The sequence below is a fragment of the Triticum aestivum genome, chromosome 1B, assembly GCF_018294505.1.
Source record: "Triticum aestivum cultivar Chinese Spring chromosome 1B, IWGSC CS RefSeq v2.1, whole genome shotgun sequence".
In the NCBI taxonomy this organism is placed as follows: domain Eukaryota; kingdom Viridiplantae; phylum Streptophyta; class Magnoliopsida; order Poales; family Poaceae; genus Triticum; species Triticum aestivum.
The window spans coordinates 336,459,741-336,473,436 of record NC_057795.1 but is presented as its reverse complement, the minus strand read 5'-3'; the positions used below and the strand labels follow the sequence as shown (position 1 = coordinate 336,473,436).

The window sequence follows — 13,696 nt, the reverse complement described above, 5'->3', positions numbered from 1 at the left end:
TTTCAAGTAGTAATTTATTGCTAATACAGTAGCACACATAGTTTTGGAAATTAACAAGTACACACTTTTCTTGGGATAGCAAATACGACTTATTTGCTCCATCGCCAAGATTATCATCATCATCACACACACACACACACACACACACACACACACACACACACCATATGGTTTATATAAATGAGGAGCACACAGTTCCCTTGTGTATGCCTCTAAGTATAGACTAGCACGACATTGCCATGGTGCAGCTCAGAGCTCACACATCAGACCAAGTGATCTTGAATTTTCCGACGTTCTTGTTGAGCCCCAGCGCCTTCCATACCGCTGGCGACCCGTCCACGATGTTGTTTGCACATGGTGGCTCAAAGTTGTGTTCCTTGTCACAGCCATGCACTGAGTCACACTCGTCGACGACCTTGGCCAGCAGGGACCGCCTGTTCCCGCTGATGCGGATCATCTTGTTGCACCGACGTGTGCCGTCGAGGCGCAGCCACCCAGTAGACAGCGCCACCACCAGCTCGCTGTCCTTGTGGTAGCGATCGTCACAGAAGGACGGCCCACCACCGTCGCCCCCGCGGGCAAAGCTGTTCAGTGTCAAGGTTGCCACTGTCTTGGAGGACACTGGGGGCGAACACCTGAACTGCGGGTAGCGGTGGCGGGGAATACAGCAGTCGGAGCCATTCTCCTTGTTGCACTTGCCAGCCTTGCCGTAGAGGAAGCCGCTGATATGGCAGCGGCCACCACTGGGCTTTGGCACGTGTTTGTTGGCTGTGGACGATGCGACACCATGGATATGGAGAGTGATTACCTGCAAGAGCACAAGCACAGCTAGTAGCTTCGGGTTAGCCATGCTATTTGCCACCTTAAGCCGTGCAGCTTTCAATTGAACTATTGCTTTATGCTCAAGTGGTATGGGTGGGTACTTTATGTAGAGCTCAGAAATCAGCAATTGCTATGCAATTTCATGGGCGCCAAGTTCTTGATGATTGGCTGCACATATTTGGCGTGCTATCATATAGAGCTCTGGGCAAAACATTTCAGCAATTACTATGCTACCGTGTGTTCACTGAACTATAACACTGGTTTAAGTAGGCATGTAACATACTGTCCCTTTTCTTGGTTTGTCAACTCCAAGGTTAGTTTCTGAGCTTGACAAGAAAATTGATGTGTAATTGTTCCATCGTCGTCACATTTTTTCCTGTGTTTGTAATGTGAATTACATTATTACTCAGTAGTAGCTTAATGAGTCGTATTTCGAATAGAATGGTAGTTGATCAATTGTGAGCAAATCATTTTGCTGGTTGAAACTGGCATCGTATGGTTTCTGTAAGTTTGTGTTGTTTCACTGTTAAAAGGAGACTTTTGATGAAATTGAAAAGGCTTAATATTTAAAACAGAGACTAACAGATGGAACATAAAATAAATGAGAACTGAGTGTATAACTGAACATTTTGGCCCAAAAAAGGAAGCAGGTTTGTCCTGGTTTGATCAATTATACTGGAAATATGGTCTGATTATTTGGCTGTATCAGATTTCCTGGACACTAAAGAATTGAGAAAAAATGCATCCAAGTGCGTGTTTCTGGATGATTTGGCTCCCGAGATTGTCTCAATATCTGGTTTTCTACAACCTGTGTAGTCACTTAATTCTGTTTTTTTTTTCAGATAAAGGCATTGGAAGTTTGGGGGTTGTCCATGCATCGCAAATTACTCCCATAGAAAGTAGCTCTAACATATTGAGCACAAATTACATAGTATATCATATTTACAGGGACAATTTATATTCCTATCGCACGGAGGCTCCTAGTTGCATATTCCTATTTTAACTCTGTACATGATATATATCACTCACTTATCTTGTATGCCTGCCACGCGGTTATGCTGTTTACTCCTCTGACCAGGTGATATCCTCCATGCCGACGTTCTGGTCGAGCCCCAGGGCATTCCACACCGCCGGTGAGGCATCAACGATGTTATTATCGCATGGAGGCTCATAGTTGTGGTCAGCGTCACAGCCATACACGGAGTCGCACTCGTCCACCACCTTGGCGTACACGGACTTGTCGTTTGCGGTGATCTTGATGTGGTGACCGCAACGTGCCATGTTCTTGAACCAGCCAGTGGAGAGCGCAACGACCAGTTCCTTGTCGCTGTGGTAGGAGTTGTCACACTCTGACGGGCCACCGCCATCCTTGCCCTTCTCGAAGCTGTTTAGCGTCAGGACGGCCTTGGTGGTCGCGGTGACCGGCGGCGAGCAGTGGTACTGTGGGTACCTCTTACCGTCTTCGCAGCAGTCCGGGTCATTGCTCTTCTCGCAGTTGCCGGACTTGCCCGGGAGATAGCCGCTGGCACGGCAGACCCCTAGGCCGGGGCGAAGGGAGGAGGCAATGTGCGACGTGGAGAGCGCGACCAGGAGGAAGATCGCGGCGGTGGCTAGAGCTCTGAAGTTGGCCATTTCAGTTTGCCCTGACTTGTATTCTCTCTGTTATGCTGATTCCTGGTGTGTTTGGCCTTGTTTTCGGAATTGCTGTGTGCGCATCGGCTTTTGTAGTACCCTTGCTGCTAGTAGTGCTAGGTATGAACATTGTCAGGTTGTTTGCTACGGCAATTCTTTGTTGTGTTCAGATTATGAATACTTGATGTGTGGACGTACCGTACCCTCTCGTATGGGCTTCTGATTGGTGTTCCAAATGTTATCTTGTCATAATTTAATAACCTGCTAAACGGGCCAAACACTTGGTGTAGCCGATAATATGTTTTTTTAATACAAGGGGTCGTCCCACACCTCATTGTTTGCACACGAACACGTCACTGTGTACCTTTGGCGTGTGAGTGTTGTATGCAGGACACGTAGCTGGAGGAGTCTCACCGGAGCGCGATACGCAAGACATGCCGGCAAGGTCTTTTGGAGACCCGAAACTCCATACGCCCGAGAGGGACCCCGTCAGGGCGTGTAGTGGCTATGGCTGCCCCAGGTCGACCTAATTGTCCCTAGGGTCTCGTCACCCTCAACACAAAGAACGAACAAGGAAGAAGAAAAACAAGTAGGGAGAAAAAGGTAAAGATAAAAAGTGATATATTGATATACGAAAAATGTATCTCGCAACCGTGTGGCAGATTGCGAAATTGCCACACGCATCCAGCGCCGTCAGTTCCCTCCCGATCTCCTTCCTTCCCCGCACGTCCTCTCGATTTCTTTCCTTTCCCGCATGCCTCCCGATCTCCTTCCTTTCCCGCACGACCTCCCCCGATTTCTTTCCTTTCCCGCACGCCCTCCCCGATTTTATCGGGCACACCTGCTCGTGCCTTCCTAATTTTTGTAATCGTCAATTATGGCCCACGCGCCTTCCTTCCCGATTTTCAGCAAAAATAATGCTTGGACTAGGATTTGATCTCTGTTCTACAGGTAATCAACAAAGGGAGCTAACCACCTCACCTATGACACTCATTGTTGAGTAGGCTAAGGAAAATACTATTTTTGACATGTTCGTGGTAACTTTGATCATTAGGAATAAATTTGTTGAACCCGCCCCCCGGTAATTTCTGTAAATAGCACGATAACATTCACGCCATAGACCTGATAATTTAGATACAAACATCGTGGTAACTTTAATCATTGGGGAAGACAAATGTGAAAAGATACCCGATAATTTATGTGTAAATAGATGGTAATATACGCAGCGCACATCTGATAACTGAGGTATAGAAACACCATGGTAACTTTGACCGTAGGGATTTTTTTTTGAAAAGATACTCCAGCATCTTCTGTGTCAATAGCACGGTAGTATACCTCCCTCCCTTGGCATTTTTATGTGTAAACTAGATGACCCGTTGCGCCAATGGCGCAAAGGCCGAATGTAAGCTAATCGGTGTGAGAGTATGCCCTAACCTATTATTGTTCAAAAAGAATAGCTTATATACATTGGTTGAATGTGTACAGGATCGATTGGGAAATCTTAATATGAGCTTGTAAGTGCTGCAGATATGATCACAGGGAATGTTTGATGCAAACATTAGTGTGAAAGCATGGATAAAAGGAAAGGTTGTTTTCTTCGGTCATAGTGTTGTGAAACAACAGTAGAAGAGGAGACCTTCACATATATACAATAAGCGATGGTAAACCGCTCTTGACTATACAGACAACAATAAAATCTAAAGATCGTAAACTATATCATAGACTACTTTTCACCATAGAGGCAGCAAGGGAGGACTAAAGTCTATACATATCTTGTTGGGAGTAGTCCAAAATGGGAAAGATGCTGGTCTGATAGATATGAAACAAAAGGTGGTTGTTGCGGTAACCGATGAAGCACGCTATCCAGGATACATTCAGCAAAGTTTACCAGAAACTGTTTCTGGTTGCTTCAAGGCGCTGCTCAAACTTCATAGCAATGTAGCGTAGCCTTTGCGTCAGTCCTTCGATGCTTGCAAGAGCTGTTTTCATAACTCCTTTGGTGTTGTCCTGACCTTTCAGGTGGCGAGCAGCTGTTGTGTTTTCTATCCGGGCAGAATATGAGTTCATGTACCTGACAGCGTAGTAGCATGTTTTTGCGCAGCTTCTTGATTGTCTCATTGGATGAAGTCAACCATTTGACCAGGTGCGTCACTTGATTTTCTAGCCTCTTGACATGGGTGTAGTGGTAGCCCCTCATTTCTTTGCCATATGCATTCTCCATGAATGTAATAGCCTCCATAGCAGCAGTCTTCTGCATCTTCATAGCTATCTAAGATTGCACCTGGTATAGAACTCGGGACAAGTGAACCATCTAGCAATTCCAAAGTAGAAATGAAAGTCACTGTCACACGATTCTTTCCGCCTGGGTATATTTTGTGCTGGTAAGTTGCAGGGGGCAGCTTTAGAGCTTGCAGCATGAGGCCAAAGATGTGAGCATAAGGAATCACTATCAGGTAGTCATTATCCTGTAGGGACAAAGCAAGGGTAAATTTTTTTTCTCAGAAAATAATAGCTGAACCAATAGATGAGAAGTGCTAAAAGCTGCTAGCCTAATTAACCTAATAGCGGAACATTAATCCTTCAATTTAGCAAATAATTGAAGATATACCGCAACCATATGGATCTAATAGCAGCAGTCTTAACCAATGACAATAAATAAACTACCACTATTTTCTCCCGTAAATAAACTGCAAATAATTAACATAAGCATTAAATCCGTCACCCAAATTAACTTAATAGGTTAACACTTATCTTTCTCTAATGAAATAAATAACATCATGCATCACCGCAAGACAGTATAAATTTCACACTCAAAATCTAATCAAAACTGCATCTTGTGCCATTTATGACACTTGGATCAACATTTAAGGGAATAACAATAGATCACTGTCAAGTGGGAATGTTTTACTGAATTTCAACTTATATGATAAAATTATTAGGCAAGCTTTGAAAATAAGTTTATAAGCTTTCAGAATCCTATCCGCAAGCACATGAAGATAGTAGAAGAAATTGACTTAATTTCATGATCAAAATAGGCAGATTAGGGAAATGATTCTAGAATAGAAGAACATAATAGCAAAATATAATTTTACATTTGTGCATTATAAGTACTGAAGGCTAAATATTGCAACGATTTGCATTTGGTTTTCAAATATTTCACATAGAAAGAACAAATAATTATGTAGTTATCATCTACAGCTAGAGACAGATCCTTCTCAAATCTCTGTTATCACGAAGATTTCAAGAAAGCAAATGGATTGAAAAAACAAAGAACTGAAACAAAAAACATGGCATACGAAATAAAATAAACCAATATCTTGCATTTGAGAAATAGTGATTCCCTTAGTTATTTGAAATGGGGTAGTATCAAGCCTTACGTACAGTAAGCCTTGTTTATCCTTATAAAATGTATATCAAACAATTTCCAGCTATGTACATGAAAGAAAAATACACCTAAAGAATTTCATAAACTGGTCTACGGGTCGCATATCTCTAGAATTACTCAATCTGGATTACTGGACACGAGAAAGCAAATTGTATTGTTCAGTTCTTATCAAGCCAGGAAGAAAATACGAGGTGAAATTCATATATACAAAGTTCAGTAAACACGCCGGTAAGGTTAGATGCAAGAATCAAATTTTGTGCTATGGAGACGAGAAATGAGCGATGATTACAGAAAACAATCAGCAAGAACTTCATAAAGGCTACGAACTCATCATGGAAACCTGCCCAGCGCATGTTTAACAAATTTTGTAGTATATACAGCTAGGTCTAGTTTAAATTAAGAATGAACACGAATGCATATATAATCTCACAATTACTACAGGTGGAATGCAGATCCGGAGAAGAAAAGGTGTCATGTTCAGGAAAATCACAAATTAGGGGCCAATAACGTAGGAAAGTCACAAATTAGGGGCCAATAACGTGAGTAAGAGAGGGGGGCAGGAGGAGGCAGGAGGAGGACGTACGTGAGTAAGAGAGGGGGAGCAGGAGGCTATCTCTACGATGAATGGAGTATAACAGGTTTTTAGAATATTACATTGGGCACAGGCGTTCCTGTCCTTGACGCTATTGATCCTGGGGAACCCTCGTCACAGACGATACCAATGTCCATGTCCTCCATGCGTGAGCTTCTGGATCTGAGATTGAAGAGGATACTACAGTCAGGAGAAAGGAAATAGAGAAGGAGATTGGAAAGCAAGGATGAATCAGAAGGAAATAGAGAAAGAGATTGTATAGCAAGTGATGAATCACCTCTTTCTGTACCAGGGGCTGATGGATCGTTGGTGGAGCCACGCCGGTCAGTAGGGATATTGTTGGTTACTGTTTCTGTTCATGATTATTGTTTCTCCTGGAACAGTGTGTGCTAAATGATAGTGCTATATCCCTTGAGTGGAAGGTGGTCGCTGCCAGGTAGGGCATGCCTCTTCCTTGCTTAGCATACAAGCAACATCCACCTTCAGGGCCTGATGCATAAGAAATGGCCTCTCAAGAACCATATCCATTCAAGTAGGCTGTAAAGGGAAAGAAAGATAAAGATAAACGATTAACAATGTTGATATCATGAAGCAAGACATGTGGAAACAGAAGCAAATGTGTCACATATTGAAGAAAAGTATTTTAACCATTAAGATGGGTACAGAAGCTAATATCGCGCTTATTATTACACAACTGATTAAGTATAAATAAGTGAAGCATTCGTTGGTGTACAATATTAGCATGTAGGCCTAGGATATGGTTCCATTCTTAGTCCATCTGGAGCAGCAAGTATAGTTATTATCTCTAGAATATCTTGCTTTTCAGACCATCTGCAGATGCCCATATAGTTAAAAGGCCAAATGACCAAAATACAAATTCAGATGAGGAGATATTAGCAAATAAATGCTTAGCATTACAGATAGTACATAACAATCAAATTTTTGCTACTGAAGTGCATGTCCTTTTCTCTGAAATTAATGGTCGGGTGGAACATATATATTCACCAAGTATATCCACTCTTCTCAGACCAAGACTACACAATGAGGTATCATCTGTTTCCTAATTACACTGTAACCTGAAATCTGTGTGCATATGCACATGGGCATATCCATTTTATTCCTAATAGGAAAATATGCCAAAACATCGGTCACTTTCTCTTTTGAGCTGGAAAGACTGATCACTTGGTTAATATGCATGCAGACGCCTCTAATCTAAATAGAGGAACTGAAAAATCCGTCACTATGATTTTATTAACTATATACATATACATTCCAGTCAAGCGCCTTTCTAGAAAATGACATGCTTAGCAGTGATTTTCTTAAATATGCACCACCAAATATTGAAAGGTAGAATAATATCATCATCCTTTTAGTTCCCATCCATATGGAGGAGCATAAAGATAGAAAAAATGTTAGTACTGTATGCACCTTTTACTAAAGTATCACCTTCATAGCTAGCAAGAAAAAACGGAGCTTGGAAGTTCTGAATCTTTTGTTGATCACAACAATGGTGTGAGCTGATTGGATAAGAATATAAAAATATTTGCTATCTTCATCTCCAGAGAGAGAACATATTCACATGATAAATTAGCAGCCAATTGTCCAAACTTAAATACAGAATGCAATGCGAAGAACTGCCCACCTAATCATTGCCAACTACATCGCCAGCAGTATATTGAGAGAAATCATCAAATCTGGCCAGAACAAAAGGTTCCCATGTAGCTAGCTTAATTAATATATGTCCAAAATATTGTTTCCAAAAAGAAACATGAGTTACAGTTTAGTAGGACCGAGAAGGATTCAAGATTATAAAAGGAGCTGGGATACACATTCTTATTAAAATTATTGGTTCAGATCTGTGTAGCTTTCAAGGGGCTACCAATCAATCCATATGTCCATCAGTGCAATACTTTCAGAAGGGCACCACTCAATCCATTTGAGCATCTCCTTTTTGCATTAATAGAAGAGGAGCTAGCATACCTGTAGATGGGTTGGTGATGGTGAGGTCGCCAGCAAGTAGACCTAGCTGCAGAGGACACCGCCTCCCCCGCACTGTACTGCGTCAAACCTGGAAGTGCACATATTAAAGCAAGAGTTTATCTACCACATAAGAAAGCACATACATAAAAGCAGCAACAATTGAGTTGGGCACACACGAACATTGACAAAGCAAATAAGGAGAAGGCATGCGACTGGCTACCGAAAATAGAGAAAACCACACAAGCATGGATATGAATACATAAATAAATATACACATGGCGACCCAACCTTGAGTCACAGAACCTCTTTTCCTCCAGTCATGCCAGTGCCTTGAGAATTATTTGTCTTCGTACACATGCTAGCGGTTACACTCGACACTTGTTTAAAAGCAGAGAATGACATGTACATGAGTGGATGACATGATGGCCGTGATGGAAAATGAAACGTACACAGCAAATCATCCTCCCTTGAAGCCAATACAAAAACGACGGTCTCACTCATTTGACCCGAATAATGAACACAACATATTTATGCACGAAGAAATAGTTTTTTGCTACAAATAGATGAATCAAAGTAAATAAGAATATTTTGTCCTGTAAGCAAAAAAAAACTCTAGACAAACACAACCAAAATGTACGCACTGAAGCATAAGATTTCCTCGGCACAACACACCTAAAAAATGTTGGCGCATGAGAAGCTACTTCCTATATGAACACAGAAGAAACCAATCATCATGCATTCTGAATCTAATTCCAATGCATACAAAATGCACACCTGATCATCAACCAAGTTCTTTAGGTAAATCAGTTACTTTGAATGAGCGTACACATTTGAGTTATCTTAGCTGCTCAAGGCCTGAACCAAACAGTGATTACCACTATTAATCCATACATACAACAATAATCATAGCTTGAGTGCTTAGCTGCGTACCACCCATGTACATGGTTAGAAAACTGCAATGCTTACAATTTTAAGGACCCATCACCCATATAAAAGGAAATGAACCTTCAGAATGTGATATTACTTGTTTCTTCTCTCTCAGTAAAACAACTCATGGCTTTTCTCTTGAGGAGAAAGGGGGGTCAGCTAGGAGGGAGGTCGAGGAGGAGGGACGGTCGCGTGCTGTCATGGGCGTGGGTGGGGAAGCTAGGTTTTTAGTCGCTGCCAGCTCACTCGCTCGCTCGCTGCACTATTCATAGCCTACGTGGATGGCTTGGTTCTGCCTAGCACCCCTTTTAAATTATTACAAAGACGACATTGCCTAGCATGATTCAGAATCCAAACAAAATAATTTTGAAATTCACCATCAAATGTAAAATTTCTTATGATTACCAAAATGAAAACATCATATAATGCATCTTCTGTAAAGCAAAGAAACCACACATATATCTTTTTCCTTGAAACTGAATGATCCTTAGCACCAGCCCAAAACAACATTCTACTATCAAAATCCACAAATTAGTAAAAGAAACATTTGCATCACATTTTTACTACCTGTACAAACATGCCTTGCCAAAGTTGAAACATAAGTAAAGCAAAAGTATTTTTCTCAGACTCACACACACACCTTTTAACTGCGGACAAGAAGGGTGATGCCTCAAAAAACTTCCAAAGATCCTAAAACCTCCAATTTTCTGGACAAAATAAAGAAACAGTAACTGATTAAAATCCTATTCAAAAATTCCTAGCTAATTATCAGATCATGAATAAGATTGTAACATCCTGGGTGCCAATAATCACCGAGGAAAAATCACCTGAACTGACCATACATAGTCTGTGAAGCAAGAGTGAGCACGTGATTGCTGGAGCTACTTGACAGCGATGGTGGCTGCTGCTCCTGTACCACACTGACAGCTCGAACATCCAGGCATAGCCGAGGGAGAGCCGCTGCTTTAGCACGAGCACACGTTAATTAAAAGGATAAACTCAAATCCCTAACAAGAACTTTCTTTTAGAACAAACTCAGAGGGGACTGAATTGGAACAAGCTGAAAGTGGCTGGAAGAGGTAAATCACCTTGGACCGGTGCTTAGATCGCCAGAATTAGAATTAGAACACTTCATTGATTTGTAAGGGGAGTCGTGATGCTTTTTCTTTGGTACCAGTTGCTTCTTTCCAACATCAGACTCCTATTTATTAGTTAGTGATCGACACATTACAGGTTGTATGTTCCTTCCTAAGTTGAGAATTTCATACCTCTTCCCTGCAATAACACAACAGATCAATATTCAGGTGAAGCTATTACTTACAGTTTCACAATTTGATTTTTTTTCCTATTTATGTTATCCAATGTTGCATTTGGAGAAGTTAAAAGTCAAGATGATATCTAGAATGGTGCAGACCTGATAGTAAGCTAATAGTTCAATCTCAAAATTTCAAGCAAAGTAACATCACTTAAACTGAATGTGGATTGTTCAGATAGTCCATATCAGCATCACTGCTTTCATTCATCAAGAAAAGCTAGTACAGAGCCATTATGCCTCCATGAAGTTTGCACCTGGCATCCTGGTAGCATCCAAGACTGGAAGTGACACCGACGTTGACCGAGAAGCATTCAAGATTATAAAAGGAGTTGGGATATACATTTTTATTGAAGTTCTTGGCTGCTGAGATGTGTATCTTTCAGGTGGGTACCACTCAATCCATATGTCCATCCCTACAATACTACAGCAGAAAGACAAAATTTAAAACTATATCTCATTGGCTACTCTCCAGATTTGAGCTTCTCCTTTTGTGCATTTGCATCAAAGAAGAGAAGAGGAGGAGCTAGCATACCTACAGATGGGCTGGTGACGGTGAAGTAGCCCGCAAGTACACACAATTCTGACACGGTAAGCCGGCTCCTCCACGCTGCTGAGACATGGGAAACAATAAAGTAATAAGTCTCAATGGACGACCACTATTTTGAGCAGGTTTGCAGAGCGAAAGACGAACTTGGTTTTACAGGTGCTTTTCTTGAACAGTTCTACACAGGGAATGAAGATACTCGAGTGGTTCGCGATGCTTATGGCAGTTCGCGATGCTTACTTGGACTGCACAGGGAAAATTAAGAAGGATTTAAAGGCAAGCATAAAGAACCCATATATAATACAAACTGAGACACATGGTTACTGTTGGCATCTTCAGTGGCATCTGGTTCTTCTTGTATAACTGTCACTTTCTGCAAGCAAGGAGTAAAGTTGTCAACATGATATATTTCTTGGTGCTTTAGTTGGGATCGTTAATTGGAAAGCATGAGTATATTTATAAATCTGAAACTTGCTCAAGTGATTTTGATTCACAAGTTTTATAATTAAGCACGGGTTCACATTATCTAGAGACTCAGAGTTAGATTTTAGGCTATATCTATGGCACACAGTACTGTATCTTGTATGCATAGGACTATTATTTTGCGTATTTCCATTGAAGATTCTATTTGTGCAGACTTTTTGTACATATATATTTGTTCACCAACCATTTATTTTCTGTTGAAACGAAGGTAATACTTGATTATCAACTTTTCAAATCTATATCATTGTTTTGCTGCAACATAGCATAGTGAGGCATTGCTAGCTAGAATCCTAATTCGCATATCAAGAGGGATAAAGGGGAGGATGGTAGGAAGGCTAGAGATTGCAATTAGCCACATCAAATACATCAACGTACATGTTCCTGCCAGTGGCCTACCAAGTAGAGCGAAGACAAACCTGAGTTGGAACAGGCTGCAGGTTGGAGTCGGTACGGTGGCGGCCTCTCGCAAGGAGATCCCTGGATCGAATCCCCGTGCGCCCCTGCTCGCTTGAGGAGGCGGATCCGCCACTCCTCTCAGCCGGACTGGGAGGAGGAAGATGCGGCTGGTCGAGGCCCGGCCATGGAAGGAGAACCACCTGGTTCCTCTTGCCCGCCTTCCGATCTGTTGCCTCCTCGTCCGATCTGTTGCCTCCTCGTCCACATCGCGTGGTCTGGCTGTGCTGGTTGGGTGAGGAGGCAAAGAGAGGAGGAGGTGTTGGAGGCGGGGGAGACAGGCGACCGAGAGGGAGGAGAAGCAGCGGCGGTGGCGGCGGCATGGAGAAGAGGAGCGGGATGGGAAGAGACGAGGGAGAGAAAGGGGGTGAGGAGGAAGATATTTCTGTCTGGCGCTGGTTTAGCGGGTACCATAGGAGCGTCGCTTTTCTCTTCGCGTGGTGCGCTGCACCCCACGCGTGGCGCGGTTCGGTGGACTTTTTTTCCTCGCGTGGTACCGTGTACTGGTGGCATCGGTTGTGCCTACGAGTCCATGAGGCTCCCCACGCGTGGCGCGGTTCGGTGGACTTTTTTTCCTCGCGTGGTACCGTGTACTGGTGGCATCGGTTGTGCCTACGAGTCCATGAGGCTTTATATGTTAGATTAGATAGCATGGAAACATATGCACTGCGATAACTAAACACAATGATAAGTTTTTGACCCGTGGGGGAAGGGGGATTTGCTAAAACATACCCCTGATAAATTTTGTGTAAATAGCATGATATTTTAAGCACTACGGGCTTGATAGGTTACCTAGAATCACCATGATAACTTTTTGTCCCGGGAAAAAGTTGTTCAAAACATCCTCAATATTTTTTGTGTAAATAACATGATAATATAAGCACCGCATAACCGATAACTTGCAATATAAACATGATGGTAACTTTTTTATCACAGGAAACTAAGTTGTTAAAAACATACACTCGCCTCGCGCGTGGGCCTCTTGGATGAACAGAACGCATGGCGTGCCACAAGAAAGTCACATAATGTTTAGTGTCATGAGGGACACACGTGCTATAGGTGTGGTAAGTTACCCAAAAACTTCGTGGTAATTTTTTGACCTATGAAAAAAGCTACCGAAATAAACCCAGGTTTTTAGGTGCAAGCACCATGATAACATATGAACTGTAGACCCGGTAATTCATGTACAATCCCTCATGATAACTTTGACCGGGGGGAGGTTGATGTACATATACCCTAATAACTTATGTGTAAGTACCACAGTATTTTACACATCGAAGACCTTATGACTAGCGTACAAAACACATTGGTAACTTTGAAGGCACGTAGTTGTTGAAGCATAGATACGTGGTACATTCTATGTAAATAGCACGGTAAGTTATGCAACACGGGCCTGATAACTTGCATACAAATACCATGGTAACTTTTGCCCTGAAGAGAAATCATGTGGTAGACATGAAGAAGTGACAGTTTTCTCAGGGGTGGGCGTCCGAGATGTGCGGGAGAAGCAGGTTTCTCGGGCGAGTCTACAGGGTCGTTTGGGAGGAGGCGAGGTCAAAGGAC

The 13,696-nt window shown here is 42.3% G+C and overlaps 1 protein-coding gene and 1 long non-coding RNA gene across 18 annotated transcripts; both read right to left on the bottom strand.

Moving 5' to 3' along the window:
* Positions 1-256: 256 nt before the first annotated feature.
* LOC123078424 (putative ripening-related protein 4) lies at positions 257-2,637 on the bottom strand. The gene is made up of 2 exons (XM_044500936.1): positions 1,889-2,637; positions 257-851 (listed from the first exon to the last, which is right to left on the bottom strand). The coding sequence occupies exons 1-2, from the start codon at positions 2,452-2,454 to the stop codon at positions 257-259; spliced, it is 1,161 nt and encodes a 386-aa protein (XP_044356871.1). The 5' UTR covers positions 2,455-2,637.
* A 1,393-nt stretch (positions 2,638-4,030) lies between these two features.
* LOC123122523 (uncharacterized) lies at positions 4,031-12,492 on the bottom strand. 17 transcript variants are annotated; one of them, XR_006460250.1, is made up of 12 exons: positions 12,097-12,492; positions 11,522-11,570; positions 11,345-11,442; positions 11,186-11,263; positions 10,994-11,074; positions 10,427-10,613; positions 10,166-10,298; positions 9,979-10,045; positions 8,412-8,499; positions 6,709-6,968; positions 6,494-6,593; positions 4,031-4,919 (listed from the first exon to the last, which is right to left on the bottom strand). It is a non-coding gene; the product is annotated as an uncharacterized lncRNA (long non-coding RNA). The 17 variants fall into 17 exon arrangements; XR_006460259.1 differs by having other exon boundaries at positions 11,186-11,260; XR_006460256.1 differs by having other exon boundaries at positions 11,355-11,442.
* Between the last annotated feature and the right edge of the window lie 1,204 nt (positions 12,493-13,696).